General features: G+C 31.9%; 1 protein-coding gene across 1 annotated transcript in view; it reads right to left on the reverse strand.

Annotated features, from left to right (window-relative positions):
* Window positions 1-498: 498 nt before the first annotated feature.
* Window positions 499-16,141, reverse strand: part of LOC148275245 (uncharacterized) — a gene marked incomplete at its 3' end in the record, with an annotated part of 31,785 nt that continues 16,142 nt past the window's right edge. The window contains exons 2-5 of the mRNA XM_088235963.1: window positions 3,592-3,702; window positions 2,317-2,481; window positions 893-993; window positions 499-658 (exon numbers count right to left, since the gene is read on the reverse strand). Of these exons, the coding sequence (XP_088092089.1) occupies window positions 499-658; window positions 893-993; window positions 2,317-2,481; window positions 3,592-3,702 (537 nt within the window). The remainder of the gene's footprint in view (window positions 659-892; window positions 994-2,316; window positions 2,482-3,591; window positions 3,703-16,141) is intronic.

Consider the following 16,141-nt stretch of genomic DNA (forward strand, 5'->3'; position numbering starts at 1 on the left):
TTATGGCATTGCTGAAGCTGAGCTTTTTTAATTTAAGATTAAGATTAATTTAAGATTTTAATTTAAGATTCTAAATTTGGGCTATTTTGAGTTAGGAATGCACTTTAACGACATTTTTTTCTGTTAGGAGAACACTAACATATCTATTACCAATAATCCAGTAAAAATAAATAAATGGGAAGAAATTATAAGGAATGTAAGGAAAGAATCTGATTGGGATCCATTAAAAGCGAATATTGTTTGTAAACATTCAAAAACAAACTTTTTTTAAACTCTAAAAAACAACATCCTCCCATTTTTGTATATGATTCCAAAAAAATATTCATACGTCTTACTTATTTTTTTACAGATTCATTTTAAAATTTTAATATCTACGAACTTGCGCAGCGCAAAAATCTACATTTAGCTGAAAACCGCACGTAAATCGGTTAAGTTTAGGAAGGGTTCAGTGATATCACACGTACAGAAGAATTATTAATATAAAAATATAAATATTACCACTACGTAAGCCATCTCTGAATCCGGGATTATTGATGGTGGTCCCATCAGGCCCGACTGACGCCTGAGGAACGGTTGGATCTCCCCCTTCGCGCCGTGAAAACAAAGTATCGTAGATGGCCATCACAAACAAGATACTGTTTAATGCTATTGCTAGAATCTGCAAAGATAAATTAAACATAAATAGAGGTACAGCCCATTTCAATCTATATAAGCTTTGCTTATGTGTGCGTGACATAATGTTTCCAAATAAAATACACAACAACCTCTATTTATAAAGTTTTGAAATAACATAGTTCACAAAAGCATGGCCTGTGTGTGAGTATTGTGGGTATACATTAAAAGTGACCAATGAGTCATTTATATGGATAAATAAATAAAGGAAATAACATACTTGAATATAAAATGCTTCTCCTCTTTCTATAATGAAGCCATTGGTGTCTCTGTCGTCTATTTGTATAGCAAACAGACCGGCTGCTACTATTGATAGCAAAGCTGAAATCAAAACATAAACATTGACGATTGGCAGGCAGGCAGAACAGGTGGTATTTTTTAACATGAAAACCAAACTGAAATAATAATATTTATTTACTTATTTAAATCTTCAAGTACAATGAATAAGTACTTTGGCGGACGTATTGGTGAAACCAATATCTTCCAGCTAAACAAAAAACAGACTGGTCAAAAGAATAGTTGTCCAAAAATTTGTACTAAAAAACGAAAATATATATCAAAAGACACCTACATTAAAAAAAAATAATAATAAAAGAAAAGTACATTATGTTATAAATATTAAAGGATGAAGAATGTGGAATCAGATAATCAGTTTGGAATTTAAAATATATATTAAAAAAACAATAAAATACAGGGAGGTAAGGATTCTAAGGCTATATTAGTAATGCTTCAGGCGTTTCTTGAAGGTGGCTAGAGAAGGTGCATTTTTGATATGAAGAGGTAGCCCATTCCAAAGTCTAGCACCTTAAACAGAAAATGAATAGCTGAAAAATGATGTGCTATGTCGAGGAATGGAAAGTGTTCTCTCCTGAGAAGAGCGAAGCAAAAGACCAAGATCAGAAAGGTAAATGAAATTTTCAACAATATATTTTGGAGTGCAAGGGTTGTGAAGAATATTGTAAATAAGTAAGAGAGATTCAAAGTTTATGCGCTGATAAAAACGAACATGAGTTTGTAGCGAAAGGGTGATACGTTCACATACTTTTTGAGATTGGAAATAAAGCGGATGCATTGATTTTGCAAACGCTCCAGACGATCTATGAGTTACGTATTGGCGTCAAGATAGCAAATATTACCGTAGCATAGAGAAGACAAAAGAATAGAAATGGAAGATTCATAATATATAAAAGAGATAAAAACTTTCGGTATACACCAGGAAAAGTAATAAAAAAAACACGATTTTAGGAAAACAGCAGCCTAAAAAATAATCCATACCATATCAAAGGTTGCTTCACTTGATTGTCAGAATAAATGTAATTTACGATCCTTCTGAATAGCTAAAGCTCTCATTCTCAAAACACTGAAATTTGTTTTATGACGCAATTAAATAAAAGCGATAAATTTGGTTATATTAGAAACAATTTTGCACAAGCACAAACGCTGCTTTGCAGCAAAGAGGAAAAATGTTCCACAGTTGAGGCAATTGAACATTTAAAATAAAATTGTACTTGGCAGCAAATTAAAAAATATAACATTAAAAACTTATTGCAAATGTCAAAGTCTTTCCCGACAAAATGAAATGGTATTGTTGTAGTATTTTTAAAGCATAATGTATAGGATAGTGTAAATATTTTATACACAAACCTGCTAAGAGCGAGAAGGCCATTTTGAGCATGACCAAAGGAGTATACTTCATCACCACTTTGTCTTTGGAGACCACCATGGCGAGTTGGATGACAGAGAGGGCGCAAAAGAGTCCCAGACTCACCACACCTATTGTCCCCACTATCCCTGTTATGTAGACAGCCACTAGAATGCACACAAAACAGTTGTTACAACAATGGAATTGGAAACTTTTTGTACTTTTAAAAACTGATACCTTAAAAAACAAAATTAATATAAATGATATTACAAATACAGGGCAAGTAAAAACCGAAAAAATTGAACAATTTTTAAGCTAATAAAGGCAAAATTACTGAGGCCATAATTTAAATTTCGTATTAAATTATGGTGCTCCGCAGGGATTCATTCTTGGCCCCTTATTGTTTATATTTATTTGTAAGTAAACTATTTCTTGTAAATAAACTATTGTCGGCCTTGTGGTGTAATGGTCAGTGCAAGAGGTCCCGGGTTTGATTCCCAACGTGGTTGATAGGAAATATTGATTTGAAAGGGTGTTTTCACTCTGGAATATTTCATTGTCCCTGGACTGGTGCCTAAAGCGTAAGACTGATCATCTTACCTTCATGAAACAAAAATGATCAAGATGCGCTGAGATTGATGTACTAATGCAGTTCCCTGTGCACCATTAGGTGCGGAAAGAAAATGATGATGACGAAACTATTTCTAAGTTTTTTTTTATAAAAATATATTTTCGTTTTTCTTAATGAACCAAATCTTTTAACTTTGAGCCTATATCTAAAATTTTAAAATAACTGAAACAGAAAATTGGAATCAAACTGTGGAAGAGCGAGGTTCGAACCTTGGACCTTTGATCCGCGAGTTCACAATACTACGACGCCAACGAGACCACAATCCAGTTTCAAATGACTTATTAATTCATTATCTCTATTGAATTGCGTTTTTTTCATTTTTAAACCATACGTTATTATGTAACTATTGCTAGGGTATCGATAAAAATATTTGATGGGATATTTATAAAAGTACCTAGTATCTCTTAAAAATTTAAAATGCAATGATTAAACCAAAACTCACCCCTATTCAGACAAAACTCAAAGCAAGGAAAGTACATAATACTGTCCTCACCTGCAAAATATTATCTACTCTTCCCATCTTCAGTTTTTTCACTGAATACAGGCAAAAAGACATAAAAAACATCACTAATTTAAAAAAAAAAAATTTAATAATAAAACATGAATTTGCATATAAAGCAAAACGTTAAAGAAAGTGCAGACTTACAATTCGGCCGAAATCTTCCGACTTCTGTGCCACATTTTTCTCTGTTGTACAGCAACTTTTTGCAAATTCTCCATGGCCCAAAATATCCCTGATCGTGACCTAAGTTGTCAGCTGAAAAATAAGAGAAATTTTCAATCAATATTTTTGATATTGTGGAGTAAAAATATTAAAAATACTGAGTACAATACAATACAAATTATGGTCATTAGAAAACAGTTTTTTGCATTAGTGATAGTTTTTAATATTGTAATGATTTTCAAGTAAAATTATTGTTAATGTAGGTTAAGTGTAAAAAATCGATGTAATTTATAAGAAGCTGCTGACAAGTTGTATTTATGCAACTCAGCAGGAATTTAAAAATGAAAAGTTTTTTAAGCGTGATTTCAAAAACTGTTTGTATTTTGTCTTAATATTTAACACATCAAAAATACGCTGTAGGATCCCGAATTCCAACGTATTTGTAGCTAATATTTGTAAATACAGTAGAACTCCGTTTATCCGTACTCCAGTCATCCGGAATGCAAAATGTCCAGATAAAATAAAGATATAACAAATAAAGGAGAAGAAGGAGCTTTTAATCGTAATTTAATTGTGAAATTAACTCTGCTGAACTGGATCAATGTGATTCTAATTCGCTATATTTTTTCAAAAGCAATAAAATCCGGATTATCGGAGTTTTACTGAATATTCTTATGTACTCATTTAGGGGCAGTTGCACCAAGAACAGTAAAGTTAAATAATATTGAAAGTTAAACCATTGTTGCGTTTTCCCAAAGTGGACAAAATAGGTTGAACTGAAAAAATAAGACAAAACTACTCATAGATTGAGTTTTTCTACTGACATTTCTTGGTGGAACTGCATTTTAATTATAATAATAAAAATACGTATATAGTTTTATTCCACTTTTATTTATAAATTTTTACCAGTGACCGGGTTTCGTCGTGACCGACATCGTAAGACCAGTCTGGTATGGTAACATTATCTTACTTTTTTCAAACAACCTATTTCGTCTATTTAACTAAAACGAAATAATTAGTAATAAATTACAATAGGTATGGAGAATACCTTAAATAAGTGAAAATGGTAGTCAAGGCATTTACAGGGCTTATGATCTGTCATTGGCTGGTTTAAGTGGCCACTTTACGCACTGTAACATTCACTATTTTGCCGATGTTTAAACAACCGTATTTCTTCAATTCTTCCATCTGATGATTTTAGTGAAGTTGGAGAGCTAAAACATTTATTGTTGCGAAGAGATTCATCTGATCGAGTTATTTCACATACTAGGCAACGCCTGTAAACAATTTTCCAATTTTCAGAATCCAAGAAAGTTATTTTTTTTTATTAAAATCAACAAATGGAAGAATTGAAGAAACATGGATGTTCAAACATATACAAAATGGTGAATGTTACACAGTGTATAAAGTGGTAACATAAATTAGCCATAACAGGTCATAAACCCTGTAAATGCCTAGACTTCCATATTCCTTATTTAAGGTATTCTCCACCCCTGTTGTAATTTGCCAATCTTAATGATTCCCGAGGGGTTGAAATCCAGTCTTTTTATTTTTTTATTTTATTAACATAAATGGCAAATCTGCCTTTTACAAAAATTTATAATACTAACATATTTGGCTTAATATATATTTTTTTTTAAAACATAAATTTCCTTTTACCCAAGATTTATAAAAAAAATAAAACCTAAAAATTATACAATATTTATATTAAAAAAATTAACCTAAAAATTGTACAACATATTCAGTAGAAAGTTTAAACAATCCAAGAATAAATGTAAAAAACAAAATTAAATAATAAAATATTTTAAAGTAATATAACAAGAAAATCATAAATACTGTTTTATACAGCTGGGCAAAGGGATCTAAAAACTGTATGTATTATGAAATGCATGAATAAATAAATATAATGACCATTTACCATCTTTGAAAAAGTTCAAAAGGTTTGTTCTATAGGAACAATACCCTATACTAAATATATCAGATACGTGGGAATAACTATTGCCGAGTTCATGAAGTCTGTTTAATACGGCATTACAAGTATACACTGTCCGTGAATTGTTGCTACAAAACGGTGGCACCTGTCTAGTCATTCTTCCAGGCATCCTGAAGTTGATGAGATATAATAGTTCAGGGCAAATCCCACATTGAATTTACAATTTTAAATAAATTTAAAAGGTCTATAATTTTTCTTCTAACAAATTTTATGTTTTTAGTAAAAAATCGTAATTTAAAAATTCATAACTGATTCTACGCTTAAAATTTATATTCGGTAAGAATTTTTTTTGGACTCTTTCAAGAGAATTTTGGTGACAGTTGTAGTGAGGAGTCAGGCGCCGTGGCGCAGATGGTTAGACGGCTGACTGTGAAACTGGCGTCGCGGGTTCGATTCCCGCCAGCTGCAAGAAAAAAATCCATAAAAGATTTTCTTCTCAATTGGTCTGGGTGTTGTGGTGAATTTTTCACTACCTCCTTCCATAACCCCTCTTTCCCACTTGCTGAAAAGCCTCTAAAATAGATGCTTAGCGGGTTATTCTCTTTAAAAAAAAGAAAAAAAAAGAGTCTTTATTGTAGAGTTATACTCTAACTGACTTCTCGTTAATGAAGTTTACATAAACTTTAAAGTGCCTATCTTTTGTCAATAAACATTTAGACAAACTCAAATATTGCAATAATCATTATTTAACCTTAAACCTTTTTCCGTGCATTTTTTTAAAAAGTAACTCCCGGACTTAAGTTTTTTTTTTCTGAAAAAAAGTTCTCAATCTTTTATGAAGTGCATTTTAAAAATAACATTATAACAACATGTGCAGCGTCAGTAACACATGGTCTCAAGGCCGGGTAGACTCATTAATAAAATTAATACGAGGTAGCCATACCTCACACATAATTTCGCTAGTCTATCTTTGAAACCGGTATATTGTTGATTGCGGTATGTATGGTGTGACCAATTATTTTTCCATCCAAGCGGGACACCTATTAATAATATGTGTACTCAAGGTTTACATTTATTTCGGCTTGTATAGAGAAGATCTCTACTGTATATAAAGGTGGGTTCATTTGGGGATTTTTATTTTTGGATGCGACAACACTTTGCTTCATATATGACCACACTGATGATTAAACGTCAAAACTATTAAAACTGTTAAACAGAGTGTTATTTAAACCCTGTCACATCTGAAACCACGATGATCAGTATGGGCAAGAAGACATATGAGCATATTTAAAAACATATTTAAAACAAAGAAAATTAAATAAAAAAAACAAATTGTTGTTTAATTCTGCAGGGGAGAAGCGTGGGGGGCGCGGCCGTGCGGTTGACGGTATATCAGACTCCCCCCTCACCCTCCTCGTTTCTCCCCTGCAGAAGTAAGCAACCATTTGTTTGTTTTCTTTATTTTATTTTTTTAGATTTTAGTCGTTTTAAAAATGTATTTTGATGTGCCAATATGTTTTCTTGTTCATACTGATCATCGTGGTTTCGGACGTGACAGGGTTAAAAAAACACCCCGTATGTATATATATGAGATGGACTCGCAGTAATCTTGAGTATGCCTCATGCGTATATGGAGTCAGCAATATCAAAATCATATAAACTCAATAGAATATATGTATTTTTTTAAAAGTTCTTTAAGTAGGGTAAACCGGGGTATTGTCGGCACCCCCCCGGTAATTGGCACTCTTTTATTCAAACTTAAAAAAGATGATAATAAGTTTTAGTATTGAAAACGGAGTACTTAAGTTTATCAAGTTTAATTATATTCTTGAATACTGGCCACAATTAATCGTTGTTTTTATGTTGGTATCCGTATTGAAAACCATCTGTCAATATGCTCTACTAAAACGTGCGAGAAATCGAGAGTTTCTTAAGATTTTTTTAAGGATAGAGCTGTTTTGAACTTAAATTTTCAGCAAAGTTCGCAAAAAAAATAACGTTATCATATTTACCAGCGATTGAATACATGTTTATTATATTATTAATATTTAAAGCATTAACTTTATGGTCAAACATTTAACAAATCAAATATTGGTATGACGTATGATGTATGAATGTAGAGACGGGTACGTCTCTGAACGGTAAATGGTAATATACAAATATTTAGTAACATTTAGTATCATATTTAGATTCTTTATACCACTCCGGAAGGCAGGCGAAGCAGAGGCAGACCAAAATTAAGATGGCTGGATAATGTGCAAAGTGACATTAGAGCGATTGGCCTGACGAACTGGAGAAGAGCCGCGGGGTGCAGAGACGAATGGAGACAAATTCTGGAGGAGGCCAGGGCCCACAACGGGCTGTAGCGCCACTGATGATGATGATGATGATGATGAGTAACATATTATTTATTAAGATAGTTTTGTATCAAATGTGATTATTTTACTAAAAAAATATATTTTCAAAGGGGTGCCAACTATACAAAGAAAAAAATGTACAAAATCAGAGATTGGCACTGTGCCAATAACTAACACGTTGTAGTGTAAAATTCGTTAATATTTTATTGATTGGCACATGCCAATCAGTATTTTACATGCATTATTGAGATTTATTATTTTTATTTTTATTATTATTATTTGCGACAAAAAAAGTAAATCATTTAAGCATTTAGTACGAAAAGAATAGGCTTATATGTAATAAGAAATACTCCTAAGAAATTTTTTACTAAGACAGATTTTTAAATAGAAAGAGCGTTGCTTTCTTCATCTGATTCAGATTGAGTTATACTTTGTATTTTTGTGATAATATTAAATCCATTAAATAATTATAAAAAATACAACGTCTTTTATTTTTTTTCATGTACATGGAAACTTTAAAGGTGCCAATAACTGACAAAATTGCTGTGCCAATTAATAACAGAGGTGCCAATAAATGGCTGAAATAGTATATTTTCAATCTTTTTTATTTAAATGAAAAAATGAAAAGATCCTATGAATATCAATAAAAAAATAAAAAAAACATTTAAATAAAAAAGATTGAAAATATACTATTTCAGCCATTTATTGGAACCTCTGTTATTAATTGGCAGAGCAATTTTGTCAGTTATTGGCACTTAAAAGTTTCCATGTACATGAAAAAAAAGTTTAAAATCAACTGACATTTGTTGATGCAAAAAACGTTTGCATTTAAATTATGATTGTTTAATTATTAATAAATATTGACTCAATCATTGGCGGTTTTACACTACCTTTTATTTAAGTCCTTTTTAAACCCGCGTTCAAATTAAAATTACGAGCAACTTCCAACTTTTCATTTCGATTCCCTGACAAAACGCCGCGCCGCGCCGCCTGGATTTCGATAAAAAATTAATCTATAAAATATTAAACTATAAAGTAGATACTAACCTCCGCAATAATATACAAAATAATGCGGGATTGAGAACACTCGGAAATCGGGACATATTTAAACTGCCTTTCTTTTCAAGTAATGCTACATAGCACACACCTATGGCCCGAATGTGTCGGGAATATAATATGTACTGCCGAAATAACAAAATTGTAATATTTCATGATACTCTCCCAACTTTTGCGAATAATCTCTTAGAAATAAATCTACGAGAAGTACACACGTACAATTTATTTTTCAATGTATTGTATATTGCATAAGAAAAATTAAAAATAAAATAAAAAATAACAAAACTGTTATTTTTTATTTTATTACATTAAATACAACTAAATAAAATTAAAGCTAGGACAAGACAGGATCCGGTCTATCTTAGTTATAAGTTATCTTAGTTATTCTATATATTTTGGGTAATTCAATAATTGAATGAATTGTTTCGACAAATACGTACAAATTGTATGTTTTCTAGTATGTATCTTTGTTGAATTACCTTATAAAATAAAAGAAAGCCAAAGAAATAAAATAAAATATACATGTCCGGTTAAGTAAATTGTGATCATTCTATGGTATTATAGAATCAGGCAAGGAGAATTTATGAAAGAATTGAAGGAATAAAGATGTTTAAATATAGGCAGAATGGTGAATATTTTTTATTAATATCCCTACAGAGATGAGGTAGAATTTTTTCAATTTTTTCAGGATTATGGATATTCGAGCGTTTACAGGGCTTATGACCTGTCATTGGCTGGGTTAAGTGGCCACTTTACGTACTACAACATTCCCCATTCCGCTTATTAGCGAATATCGACACAGGTAACATTTTTGATTTTTGTATATATGTTATTAAATGAGAAACTAGTATTGATATTGAAGTTAAGTATTTTTAATTAGCATATTACTTTATTTTATGTATTTAAGACTCTTCCGAGTCAAATTAAGTACTAAAATAAGAATGGTGAATGTTACGCAGTGTGTAAAGTGGCCACTTAAACCAGTCATTGACAGGTCATAAGCCCTGTAGATGCCTAGACTTCCATATTGTCTTATCTTAAGTTTTCTTCATCTCTGTTGTAATATGTTAATATAAACAGCTCCCCAGGGAGTTGAATCCAGTCCTTTTCTACAAAAATTTGGACAAACTCAAAATATTGTTGATAAATTACCTGGTCCGTGAAGAAGTATAGAAATTGAAAAAATAATATTTTCAGGCGTTACCTAATATGTAGGTGAAATAATTTAATTAGATGAATCTCACCCGCATAAATAAAGGTTTCAGCTCTTTAACTTCACAAACATCAACAGATGTAAGAATTGAAGAAATATAGATGTTTAAATATAGTCAGAATGGTGAATGTTACACAGTGTGTAAAGTGGCCACTTAAACCAGCCATTGACAGGTCATAAGCCCTGTATATGCCTAGACTTCCATATTGCATTATCTCAAGTGTTCTTCATCTCTGTTGTAATATGTTAAGGAGAATTTAATTCATTGCCTCATTTAAAAGTTTCCATGATTTTGCTAAATTTTAAACTTCATAAAGTTGATTCTAAATCGACATGGGTTAGTGATTTCATCGGGTGGCGAGTTTTTGAAATATTCATATGACTAGAGCAAAGTCTAAAATGATGCATGTTAAAAATTAATAAATACTTTGTGAAATAGCATCTAGTCACAGATGACTAATTTCGGGCCTCATATAAGGTCTTTGTGTACGAGAGGGTTAAATGGGATGGTCCCGTTCAACACAGGGCGTATGGTCACGCTAGGTGTGTATTGCATATTTATGAATATTTTTGTATATTTCACAATATATAAATACACGGTTGAACCGCTGCCAATATTATACACAGAAACAATCACATTGACTCATGTAAATACTTGCGTTCCTAATGGACCAACATATCAAGAGGGACAAGGAAATTATTATTGATTATCATCAATATTTTGAGTTTGTCCAAATTTTTGTAGACAAGAACTGGATTCAACTCCCTGGGAAGCTGTTTATATTAACATAATACAACAGAGATGAAAAACATTTAAGAGAAGGAAATATAGAAGTCTAGGCATCTACAGGGCTTATGACCTGTCAATGGCTGGTTTAAGTGGCCACTTTACACACTGTGTAACATTCCCAATTCTGCCCATATTTGAACATCTATATTACCTCAATTCTTTCATCTGTTAATGTTTGTGAAGTTAAAGAGCTGAAACCTTTATTTATGCGGGTGAGATTCATCTAATTGAAATATTTCACCTACATACTAGGCAACGCCTGAAAATGTTATTTTTTCAATTTCTATACTTCTTCATGGACCAGGTGGATTTATCAACAATATTTTGAGTTTGTCCAAATTTTTGTAGAAAAGAACTGATTAGATGAATCTCACCCGCATAAATACAGGTTTCAGCTCTTTAACTTCACAAACATTAACATATGAAAGAATTGAAGTAATATAGATGTTCAAATATGGTCAGAATGGTAAATGTTACACAGTGTGTAAAATGGCCTTTTAAACCAGCCATTGACAGGTCATAAGCCTTGTAGATGCCTAGACTTCTATATTTCCTTCTCTTAAATGTTCTTCATTATTGATTAATTAAAAAAATACAAAGGAATCTATTAATTAAAAATTAATTTGCAGTTCACATGTTCACGAACTTATTATGGCTTTCTAGGCAGAGCCCGTGCGACGACATAATATTTAATAAGGAAAAATTATAGTAAATTACAATAAATAATTACATATAATAAAATAACTCTTAGGAAAGTTCAACCTAAAAGTACGCATTTCTCATTTCAGTTTCTTTTTTCAATTGAATAGTCTGTATCAAACCGATTGCCCTATATTTCCTGATAGACTCGGTATAGTATAATAATGAGGCATTTTTGTGACATAAAAATCTTAATGATAAAACAATTAAAGGGAAAGTCTATTTGGTGCGTACTCTTAGGCGTAGCTCGCCTATAACGTAAGGCTGTTTTAGCAATATAAATTTAAAATCATATACATAAATACGCCGGTCATATAACTAGCGTGCACTCCTGTTCACTGCCAATAACCGACTTGATCGCTTTCACCCAAACACCGGCAACAGAACAGCGGTTTCCTTCTTGTTATAAATTTTATCTTCGTGTTCTCTCTTATACAGTTGAAAAGTTTTATTGTTATATTGTCTTTTTCATTCATAAAATTATTTTTCGCATAGCAAGGATAAATATTTTTGGTATTAAAATCCCGAATATTCATACAAATTTTATTGTCCGAATCCGGGGTGAAAATATGCAACTGAAGATTACAAAAATTAAACTTCATAATCTAAATACATAAAAAGCAATGTTCGTTTGTGTGTCCTCGATGGACTGAATATCTACTGGACCGATTTACGTGCGGTTTTCAGCGAAATGTAGATCTTTGCCACGAGCGTAACTTTTACAGCTATTAAAATCTTCAATTTATTAAGTAAAAAAAAAGCTAGGAGCGTAAATGTTTTTTTTATCCATCACTGGGGTTGCATTCGATAAGAACGCATATAATAAAAAAAATGTGAAGATGTTATTTTTAATGCATAAAAAGAGTTTGTTTTTGAAACAACATTCGTTTTTAATAGATCCCAATCAGATTATTTCCTTAAATTCTTTATAATTTCTACCCGTTTACTTCTTTTTACTGGATTTTTGGTAATATTAAAACAACATCAACTGACACTCGATACATTTTTAGAAATCGTATTTTTTTTAAATACACCCCTGTTGGTGAGAAGAGCAAGTTTGACGTTTGCAAACAGAATCCTAAATTTAAAAAGTAATTACTTTATGTTTTGGAATTCGAACATAAACAAGAATTCGGGTACCTACTTAAATTCAATATTTGAATACGAATTATTTTTAAATTTGGAATTCAAACATAAACAAGTACTTAGGTTAAAAATGTTTAATTTTAAAAGGAATCGCGGTCCGACTTTTCTTCATACAAACGTATTCCCGTATTTTCTCTCTGGATTATGCCACTTATGGCAGAGATTTTTTACACACTATAGATATTTACCATTGGCGTATCACGTTTGTTTCGTTTTTATAAAAATAGTTAATTATTGGCTTCCTATAAAAGTACGATTTTATCTATTGTCTTCGGGCGCACGGTATACAAATATAACTATTTTTGAGAAACGCAAAACGTAATGATACAGAAAATTTTATTCTGACACTATCTAAAAAAAATAACGAAATCGGTTTAATTTCGAGGTGCGGAAAACGGTACGGCAAAACGTCGATTTAGTCTATTCTAACGAAAGGTCTGACATGCAATTGTCTTTTTCGCACAGTATCGGGGAGGCATCTGCAAGACAGTGACAGAAAACAATGTTCGAATAACTATTTATCGAAATTCACTGCTCTCACAATTTATGTCAACCAAAACACAAAAATAATAAGGTACACGTACATATCTAATTTGGAGTAAATATACTAATCAAATGAGGAACTTCAGCCCTACGGGAAATTGTATACAAAAAATGTTTTCTTGCGCGGGGTAAAAATTAGGCATTAAATTGTACGGCAAAGTTTTTTGAAAATGTACTGAAAAAATAATAAAATCTATTTTTATAAAAACGCACTACTTTGAATGACGTCACTGGTTCATATGAATCAACCTATAATTTGAGAGCTATGGAAGATTTCCGGTCTGCTTGTCGCTTCTGGACCAATGGGAAGAACTGAATGAGAATAAGCGGAAAGGAACCTCTTAAGCTAGGATTTCCTAGGACATCGGTGCCCGTATCTTAACGGCCGTAGTGAAAGGTGATGCGGTAAACAGCCGTCGTAACGGTGACTAGAAAGTGATTTCCTAGGAAAACGGTGTTAAATAGTGTTGATAATGCCGTTTTCCTAGGAAACCACTCTCTAGTCACCGTTACGAGTGCTGTCTACCGCATCACCGTTCACTACGGTCGTTAAGATACGGGCACCGCTGTCCTAGGAAACCCTAGCTTTACGTTACACGCGGAGTTATTTCAGAAATACAAAACTTTAAAAAATCGTAGCGCTGATAATGCGATATATAAAATGGAAAAAAAAAACACTGAATTTCTAGATTCGAGTATGTACTAAAATTTAACAATAGAAAAGCATTGCCGGGTACCGCTCGTCAAAATTGTAGAAGAGATATATCAAGTCTTGTATCCTATGTAGACTCATGTTACACCGCTGCCACACAAGCGTTAACAAATAAAATAAAAACACTGAAATTTTCAATTTGTCGATATAGTTATGCTCTTTGGCAACTTGTTTAAGTATTAAAATAAATGTAATTATACATTTATTACAGCAAACAATCTTCAGAAAAGATTTGGGTATTTAAATAAAGTAAATATTCCCACTTAATTTGGTGCAGTGCCAAATTCAACACAAAACTCGGCAATAAATTTTAAGGGACATTTTTAAAGCCGCTATTTCTAGGTTAAGTGAATTATTTTGGGACTCACAAAAGAAACTTTATCACTAATATATTACGATAAAACATAAAAAACAAATAGTGAGGACAATCACTATATGGCCCTTGGGCTCATAGAGTCTGGGATACGTTATTATTATTTTTTTGTAACATATATGTATTTGTATGAATAAATAAAAAAAATAAAAAATTGTGGAAAGAATATTTGAAAAAAATATCAAACTTTTTTTATTATTATCAGTGCACGTTGGTGTAAGCCATTAATAGTATGGGTACGATCAGCACGTTGTTTTAAAAAAAAAACGAATTAAATTACTTTAGTGAAGGTGATCAGTTTTACGCTTCAGTTGTCAGTCTAGGAACAATGAAGTGTTGCAGATAAAATAACCTTTAAAATACATTTATTAAAAAAAAATATATATGAAATTTATTTATTAACCTTTACGGATTATTACATCTGTTTTACAAAAAATATATATATTTTTTTATTTATACTCTGTTGTCGATAATTATATTTTTTACGCCTTTTGAAAAGTTTGTCTGTCTTTTGTTTAGTCTACTTTGTCTGGTAGTACATTGTATAATTTCAGTCTCTGATTTATTAGTCTCGATTGTCCTTGTCTTATTTTGGAATGTTGTATGTGGTATTGTTCTGATATTCTTATAGTATGTTCATGTTTATTACAATTTTTTCCAAGTTTTAGTTCTTTGTCTACAATTATATCAGTGACTAACTTATGAATACATTTTAAAGATTCTAGTTTAAAAAGTTTATTTAGATTTGATTGTTCAGTTTTTTCAAAGATTTCTTTCGTTAATGTTATATAAGGGAGGTCATATACTAGCTTCACGTCTACCCCAGGAATCGAAACCTGGACCACAAGAGTGGCAGGCGAACGCGTCAACCGCTACACTACGGGGCGAACTTATCTCCACTCGGTTTCCTTATTCAAGGTTTTTATCTGAGAGCAGCCATCGAGTAAAAAAAACACTCGCCCAGGGTTCTAGTCATATTTCACATACATAAGTGTATTCTTCATCCGCATGGACACAGAGGAAAAAATATATATTTTAATATTCCAATGAAAGCATTAGGTAAATTTGTTGCATCGGAGAGGGAAAACATTTTTGAAAAGGGAATATGGAAGTCTAGGCATTTACAGGACTTATGACCTGTCATTGGTGGGTTTAAGTGGCCACTTTACACCATTCACCATTCTGCCCATGCTAAAATATCCACATTACCTCGACTCTTCTATCCGTTGACTATTGTGAAGTAAAAGAGGTGAAACGTATAAAAAAAAATGTTTTGACGTGTTGCCTAGTATGTGAAATAATTCATTATCATCATCATCATTCCCTTTCCACACCGAATGGTGCATAGGCCACTGCATTTGTGAACCAATCACTGCGTATCTTGATCATTTTTGTTACATGAAGGTAAGATGATCAGTCTTATGAAATTTTCAAAAGTAAAAACACCCTTTTCAATAAATGTATTATATCAACCATGTCGGAAATCGAGCTCAAAACCTCTTGCATGATAGACAAACACGCTGACCACTCGCCACGCGGCTAAACAATGTAATAATTCATTCAGATGAATCTCACCTGCATCAATATAGATTTTAGCTCTTTGACTTCACATAAGTCAACGGAAGAAAGAGTTGAGTTGATGTGAATAGTTAAACGTATGCAGAATGGTGAATGTTACACAGTGTGTAAAGTGGCCACTTACAACAACCA

The sequence above is a fragment of the Micrasema longulum genome, unplaced genomic scaffold, assembly GCF_059751315.1.
Source record: "Micrasema longulum isolate JH-2025_06_02 unplaced genomic scaffold, ASM5975131v1 h1tg001479l, whole genome shotgun sequence".
NCBI lineage: Eukaryota > Metazoa > Arthropoda > Insecta > Trichoptera > Brachycentridae > Micrasema > Micrasema longulum.